This window comes from Sinocyclocheilus grahami, unplaced genomic scaffold (genome assembly GCF_001515645.1).
Source record: "Sinocyclocheilus grahami isolate Dianchi unplaced genomic scaffold, SAMN03320097.WGS_v1.1 scaffold866.1, whole genome shotgun sequence".
In the NCBI taxonomy this organism is placed as follows: domain Eukaryota; kingdom Metazoa; phylum Chordata; class Actinopteri; order Cypriniformes; family Cyprinidae; genus Sinocyclocheilus; species Sinocyclocheilus grahami.
The window spans coordinates 499353-507443 of NW_015506045.1; the positions used below are offsets into that span (position 1 = coordinate 499353).

At 40.3% G+C, this 8091-nt stretch overlaps 1 protein-coding gene across 13 annotated transcripts in view; it reads right to left on the bottom strand.

Moving 5' to 3' along the window:
- eif4g1a (eukaryotic translation initiation factor 4 gamma, 1a) overlaps positions 1-8091 on the bottom strand; it is a 48786-nt gene that overhangs the window by 10536 nt on the left and 30159 nt on the right. For 5 of the 13 annotated variants that reach the window (XM_016248137.1, XM_016248129.1, XM_016248127.1 and 2 more), the window contains 10 exons: positions 5527-5637; positions 5030-5178; positions 4862-4954; positions 4706-4775; positions 2977-3741; positions 2797-2885; positions 2508-2694; positions 1710-1843; positions 1499-1618; positions 1004-1408 (listed from right to left, as the gene is read on the bottom strand). In XM_016248137.1, coding sequence (XP_016103623.1) covers positions 1004-1408; positions 1499-1618; positions 1710-1843; positions 2508-2694; positions 2797-2885; positions 2977-3741; positions 4706-4775; positions 4862-4954; positions 5030-5178; positions 5527-5637 — 2123 coding nt within the window. The remainder of the gene's footprint in view (positions 1-1003; positions 1409-1498; positions 1619-1709; positions 1844-2507; positions 2695-2796; positions 2886-2976; positions 3742-4705; positions 4776-4861; positions 4955-5029; positions 5179-5526; positions 5638-8091) is intronic. The other 8 variants (XM_016248136.1, XM_016248133.1, XM_016248135.1 and 5 more) reach the window with 6 other exon arrangements.

Consider the following 8091-nt stretch of genomic DNA (forward strand, 5'->3'; position numbering starts at 1 on the left):
ACCCGATTAGGCAAGTGACTATTCTGTCAACTGTCCCGAAACGCGAGTGAAAGTCTTGTATCGCAGCGTGCAGCGGCTCTTGTAGTGCAGACAAGATGCGCCGATGTGAAGCTGTTTGAAGAAAAAGTCAAAGAGAGAAGACGCGTACAGCTGAATCACTCACGCTGTTTTCAAATGATCGATTTGATCAGTCTCTAGGTTTGATTATTTACTCATCAAACCTACATGCTATAGGCTATTGAATAAATGTGTGAATATCCATCATTTTAAAGTCAAAAGCTGCGGGAATGAGTAAAACTATGCGATATAGCCTATGCGCAATCCCGCACCAAAATTCAGGACCTGATTAAACAATTCTATTATACAGAGTTTTGTGAAATAGATTTCAATGACTTTTCCAAAACTTCCTGGATTTATTTTTCCAAAACTTTTCCAGGCCTGGAAATTGGGGTTTTAAAATTCCATGACTTTTCCAGGTTTTTCATGACCGTACGAACCCTGTAGTTTATAACAGTATTTTTGTCATAGATTATGATTATATATGTTTTTTCCATTTGTTATCTTTTCTTTATAATAAAGTTGTCTATATTTAGTAGATTGTGTGTAACACAACAAAGTGATGATCAGTTCAACACACATTGAGGTATAGAAATTCTACACTGATTAAAAAAAAACTGCACTGATATCGGATCAATATCGGTAACGGCCGATACTCAGAATTTCTGGTATCGGATCGGGATCGGTTCTGAAAAAGTGGTATCTAGCCACCCCTAGAAACAACATTGATCCACAACAAGTGGATAGTTCACTAAAAATGAAATTTAATCTACATCTGCAGAAAGGACAAATCAATAAAACATATTCCTGACAAACACCATCAAAAGCTCATCAGCTGTTCCTAAATCCAATTAGAGTATATCAGTGACCCAGACAAGTGGCTCAAAATGGAAGTCATCACTGGAGCTCACACAAGCAAGCCAACATACAGATGAAAGTTACTCACCCCCATAAGGCAGCGGCACATGTTGGCATAAGCTACAGAGAAGTTGGGTTCGGAGATGGCTTTCTCGAAGATAAGGTCAATGACACCCTTGAGCCTCTCTTCTGTGTCTATTGAGAGCTCGGTCACCTGCTTCATCAGCTGCTGGAACATCTGTGGCGTGAGCTTGTTAAGGACGCTGCGTACGCGGCGGAACAGCTCCTGCGTTTTCACAGCTTCTGTCTCTTCCTCATCTTCCTCTCCTTCACGACCTCGGACTTGCTTCTTCACTGAAGGCGTCCAAGCATTCTCAGCCTGGTTGAGTTCCACATTGTCTTTAAGAGACAAGCTGGTGATGATCTTGGGGTTGCGATTCATTTGGTCTTTGCCTCGACCTGGCTGAGGGCGCCGTGCAGACTGAGAGTGCAACTTTACAAAATAAATGATCGATCTCAACATACAGGCACTTTACTTTTAACTGAATTTTGAATCATGAGAGTAAAGAAAGAGTCAACTTACCGGTCCTCGCCCTCCTCCGCCAGATGACTGTCTACCCAAGTTAGCGTATGAAGGTGTAAAATCAGGCCCACAGTTCATCAGACTCCTGGGATCCAAGGGCCGCAAGGGGGTTTTATTTGCCTGTTGTCCAAACAGCGAAGAGCAAGAGGGTGATTATAATTTTTAGCAAGAGGTACAGGTTAAACCCATTGTGTCCAGATATAAGCCTCACCTTGTCCAAGACAACGTCACTGATGTGCGGCAAACCCTCTGGCTTGTGCATGCTTGCACCAATGAACTGGAAGCCAAGCAGGAATTCTCGATCATATTGTTTCTTCTCTTCTGGGTTGATGGGCTTCCATTGCTCTGCAAATGAGTGAAGAGAAAAAAAAAAAGTTGCTAAACAGGCCCACAAACATTTAGAATAAGACACGGTGAATTTGCCTTGCTCAAGACAAACTAAAAATCAATAAAGTCTTGATACATTATGTAATAGCTTTCCAAGTTTTTTTTTTATTAAATTTTCATTTTATTCACTGCTAAACACATAAAAATGCGATGAAAGTAATTTTTTTAAAATAATGTATGCAACTCCAAAAACATGTCAAATGCATTAATGTAAGTATGTATATTTAAAAGTCAGTGGTAAGCGAGACCACTGTTTTCAACACTGAAATTTCAGAATAAGTTCTGAAAGATCATGCGACAGGCAAATTAACGGCAGTTGAAAACTCAGCTTTGCATCACAGGTATACGTTATATTTTAAAATGTATAAAAATTGTATATTAATATTATTTCACAATATTACAGATTTAGGGTTTTGTTTTGTTTTTTTAAATAAATGCGGCTTTGGTGAGAATAAGAGATTATTAAAAAACATTTAAATCTAATCTTACTGACTGAAAACTTTTAAACGATAGTCTATTTACAGTAAATTGCTCTTTAAATAAAAGCACTCTGATATATTGCTCTAATATATAAAACAGGATGAACATTATCAAGTGAGACCCAAATAATCTGACTTCTAACCTTCTTTATATTGATACTTCTGTTCCACAGGTTTAGACGCCTCAGGCTCAATATTTTCTGGGTCAAGCTTGTCCTCTTTGTCCTCCCATGTTTCGTCTGACTCTTCAGCTGGTGGGGCAGGGGTTGGAGCAGGGGAAGGCTCTTTCTGAGCAACCTCTGGCTCAGGAGCAGGCTTTTCCTCCTCAGGCTGAAACAGATAGAGAAGATTTATAAATGCACAACTGTACTCTGCACAACAGTCACAGAAGTCCTACTGTAATAAAGCCAAGACATGTCATATTATACAAACCTCTTTGAAGGCATCTAGGACATCTCCGACATCTTTCTTATTCAGATCCTTGATCTTCTTTTTCTTCTTTGGCACGTTTGTCACGGCAGCTAGAAAGAGAGAAACCAAAGTCAAACTTCATCCTAAAGGAGAAAAAAAAAAACAATATGCTAATTGTTTCACAAGAACTTCTTTCCTCACCTTGCATAGTCATTTCCTCAACAGGGCAGACTGTTACAGGGGCAGGCGTCTCCTCTGCTTTCTCCTCCTCTGCTTCCTCTACAGGTGCTTCCGCAGCCATAAGGCAGCTCTGTTGAACTTGAGGAACCGCTTGTTCAGCAACTGGATTAGTGGAGCTCTCTGGTTTCACTATTGGAGCCTCTGCAGAGTCCTCAGGCAAACCGTTAAGCAAAGGCTGTTCCTTTGGCTCATCAACGACTGGCTCCAGAATGGGTGTCTCCGTGGATAGAGGGGCGGTGTCCTCAGAAGCAACGTCACCATCATTAGCTACAGCAGGAGGAGGCTCCACAGGGGTGGAGATGATAGCAGCCGGGCTAGATACATCAGATGCTGCCTCCGTTTCGGCCACAGGTTCAGGCTCTTTCTCTTTGGCTACCTCTGACTCCTCTTTCTCAAACCCAGTAGAAGTTGGCTCCACTGGAGGGGCGTCCTCAGGCTCCTTTTGAACTGGGGCATCAGGGAGTACTGGAGCATCCACACTGTCACCAGTTTGAGGGTTTGAAAGTTGGGGATTGCTTGCTGGAGGAGGAGAAGGTGTGAGCGCTGGGGATATCGCTGGGTCTTCTTCTGGAGGAATGGGAATCTTGCTCACTGGTGAAGCAGGTCTGATCTCTGGCACAGGTTTAGAGTCAGCTGCTGAAGATACAACGGGGGCTTGCTCTGCCTTCTTTGATGGAGGAGGGGTGGACACAGCTGGAGGAGGAGACATGGACTTCACTTGATCATCTGAGGATTAAGGGCAGGAAAACCAGTACACAAAATAAGCGCAACAAAAAAAACTGCTGTTTTAACTTTCAACCTGGGCTGGAGTCACAAAACATTCTTCAGAATGAAATTCTTATTTGCTATTAGCTATTTTCCTTCTAAATTTTCTAAAGAATGTTTTTTTTTTATCCTAAAAACAAAAACGTTTTGACGATCTCTTTTCTTAAGATTGTTCTAAAGACAAAACTTACACATTTGAATTCCTGATAGGAATGTCTCTAGAAATCAGCACAACCTCTTAAAAAGTAAAGATAACCTCCAACTTAAGATGTTTCACAAAATGATGTTTGAGTTGCTCTAAACATTAAGCATTAAAATATAACACTACATATATATATTACTCATAGGAATGTGAATGAGGACACTGAAGTGACACCACTTATTGATCAAAACAACAGTCAGTTATGCTTGACGTGACTTCTCTGAATTTGCAGGCAAATGAATACAACAGAATACTCCATCTTGAGACAGGCACTTTATAAATAATATAAAAAATACACAACATATTAAAAGTGAAGGTGCTGGATTTCAGTCAAGCTTACTGTGACAAAAAAGGCAGCACAAAAAGATGGCCTTTGAGGTGTTGATTCTTCACCAAAAAGTGTCAAAATCAGATAACACCAAAGTCTGTCATTTTCTCCTTGAGAAAAACTTCACTTTTCATAATGAAATAAACTTCCAGTGTATAAAAATCAAGTACTGCTCCAAATAAAATTTACTTCTTACTAACATTGCTTCGGGTTGACATTGTTTATATTTAGATAGCTTTAAAAGTTCTGGTGCCAAAATTTTCATTCCATTGACATTTTGAGCCATTGAAATCACTTTTGAAACTCCCTCATTACTTTCACATTTTTCAGGATGGTGGGAACCCAGACTTTAACATCAAAAACCTGTTTGGGTATTTGCAAGAAAGCCTACTCACCAGCTTTGATGACAGGTGGAACACTTTCACCATTGGTCTGGACAGGACCTCCCACCTCTGGACCAGCAGTCTGAGTAAGAACAACAGTCCTTTAAAAGCAGCATGTAATTTTTGCCATGCTCATGCCATTATAAACACATGAAGCCATCAACAAACCTGTGGAGGAGTGGGTGTGGAGGTCGCTCTCCCACCAGACATGATCTCTTCTGTGATGTCACGTCCACCCTGGTTGGGGTCACGTATTCTGATCTGTAGTGAAACAGCTGGTAAGTCACAGACAAACGGATCAAAAATTAAATCACACCAAATGTTGTTCCCACCTACCTGTTTGCGCTCTCTCGGTTTGACTGGTCCTGACTGCAGAGGTGGAGCTTGCTGTGGAGGTGGAGCTGGTTGCTGTTGAGCGGGCATCATGACAGACGTGGCGGACACGGACGTTGGGTACTGCTGTGTTGCAGGATAATAGGCAGCTGCTAGACAACAACAAAAAAAAGAGACCAGATTAGATACCAAAATAAGAGACAGTCAGCTTTAATGGGAGGGGGACACACATGAAAAGTATTCCCCCTCCCGCCAAAAACACTTTCTGGTGCGCTGGGAAGAACACCACTTCATATCATTCTTGTGATAAATCACTTAATGATAATCACAGATCGATCCCAGAATGTTTGCAGTTGTCTTTTTTGTCTAGGACACCAAGTCAAAGGTTGAAGTAGCATTACATCAAAGGTTACATGCTTCCTGCCTTGTTAAAACACAACCAGCCAGGCTAAGACAAAGACAAGAGGTGTAACACAAACAGCCCTGCGCTTCAGACTCACCAGGATAACGCTGGGAGGTGAGAGGAGCTCCGTGCAGCGAGAGACGTCCGTTCTCTCTACCTGCACCTCTTCCCCCACCCCCCTGCCTCTCCCTCCCTGCCAGAGAGGGATCTGAACTCAGCCAAAGGAGAAGGGGAGAGAGGAAAGCAAGAAGAGACCGAGAAAGAGACAAAGGTCGAGAGTGAGTAAGAGGAAACAACAAGCAGCAGATATGAGTGCTGAACACGGTTAGTGAGCCAATAATATGAGCAGACATGAAGGGTAGAACTAGGCGTTTAGTGGTTAGTTATGACAGGGCTATTATTTAATGTGTATGACTGATCTAACAGTCATAAGTCTAAGGTGAAGTTACAAAATCTATTGAAAACATACACGGGTGAATTTCATAATCCAAAAGGAAAAAAAAGAAAAAAGAATGGAATAAACATTCACACACCAGTCACTGTTGTTCAGCAAATATCTGTGGTAATGTGGTCTTTCTGGAGTAATTAATGTGATCTGGAATTTCATGTGAGGGCAATAGATTTCACAATAGGTTCAAGTTCAAACAGGAAGCAGTTGGGTTTGAAAGTAACTTTTTTGTAATGGGAGTATTCACGCACTATTGACAAATGACCAAAATTATTTTGCTAATGCAACTGCACATTACCCTCGTTCTCTTTACTGAAAAAAAGAAAAGAAAAAAAAACACTGGTACATTATGAAAAAGGCACTTATAGAGTCATGCAATTTGTATTAAGTGTAATTTGGCACCACCAGCAACAGTTCTACAAAAATGTTTCATGAACATTTAACCTGTTAACCCGCACCTGGACGCCAGCGCACTGAACACTATTTGTTTGCACGTGTCAATATTTATATATCATTCTAAAGGTCTAAGTCTCAAGCACCGACGACAGATCGCTGTTTTTCAATGGAAAGCTTATAAGGAACGTATTTGCTAAATTTGTGTAAGCAGTACACATCAAAACATGCATAATAAAAACACAGTACGTACCAGATTCATCATAATAACGGGTCACAAACGCATCCACTGCTGTAAATCTCGGTTTAGTTAGAAAGGTAAGGGTCAACTGAACAATATCCCATAGAGCACTTTTAGTCCAACGAAACAATAACGTTGTAATATGGATGGATATTCCTTTGTTTAAGTCTCATTTCTTCGAGAAGAGTTATTGTTTGTATCCGTTATGGAATAACTTGCGCTCAAAAAACTGCGTCTTGGTAGTAAAAAGCAACATGGTTTTGTAGCATACAGTGTCACAAACCGAATGAGACCATCCCCTTAAAAAAAAAAAAAAAAAGTCAAAAGATAGCAGAATCTTGTTTATTTGAATTCTGGCGCTCTCTTGTGACGGCTCGTGATGCACGCTGTGAAGCACCTGTCATCTGATAGCGATCGGCTTTTAGCACAACCAAATCTTTTTTTTTTTTTTTATATTCAACATTTTTTATACATGTGTGTGTGTTTTGTGGGGAATGTGGCTGTATCTGCATGATTACCATCTGTATGACCGCACATCAGCATGTGATTACTGACTGTATGACCAGCAATCAGTGTGAATGCTGTATGTCTGGCAATGTACTTGACATACAAAGTCAATATTTTTCTTTTTCTTACTCAAATTATTCTTATTGTATTTTTCTAGTGCTCAAATAAATCACTTATACAATGTCTAAGATTCTGTCTATTGTTTTATAATTAAACTATGCAGTGGTATGTATGATGACTAAAATATGGTTGCAGGAATCTCATTTTTAGTGGTATCTTCAGATTTGAAATATAAACTCAGGAGACATGTGACTTTCAACCCATTACTTTTCTGGATTGCTCCAGGACTGATTTCAAGTATTTGTATGTGAAATAAAATAAAAATCAGTATGGTACAATTTTTTTCAAGGCACTTCAGTGTCTATAACTTTATCTTTTTGAGCATTATCAACTCTGGATGATGGATAGTAAAGCCCAAAGGGTCTTTCCAAAGACACCAACATTGTGTGTAGCACACTGTTGTCAGGAACTGTTACAATTTTAAGTTAGGTAGGTCATTTTCAGCTGTGAGTCCCAAAATGGGGGGTGCAGGTTAACAGGTTAAAGGCACAATATGTTTTAACCGCTAGAGGTCGCATTTTCAAAACAATAAAGCCTAAGCTTAAAGGGTTAGTTCACCCAAAAATGAAAATTCTGTCGTTAATTACTCACCCTCATGTCGTTCCAAATCCGTAAGACCTCCGTTCATCTTCGGAACACAAATTAAGATATTTTTGATGGAATCTGAGAGCTCTCTGACCCTCCATAGACAGCAAGGGTCCTTACACGATCAACATCCAGAAACATAGCAAGGAGATCGGTAAAATAATCCATGTGACATCAGGGGTTCAACCGTAATTTAACGAAGCTACAAGAATACTTTGTGCACAAAAGAAAAAAAAAAACGACTTTATTCAACAATTTGTCTCTTCCGCGTCACCCTAGCGCCATTTTGGAGAGTATCCAATGAACGCAAACAGCTTATGTTGTTCCGTGTCAGCCGCACCACACGGATACGTTGTTTTCATTCAAAT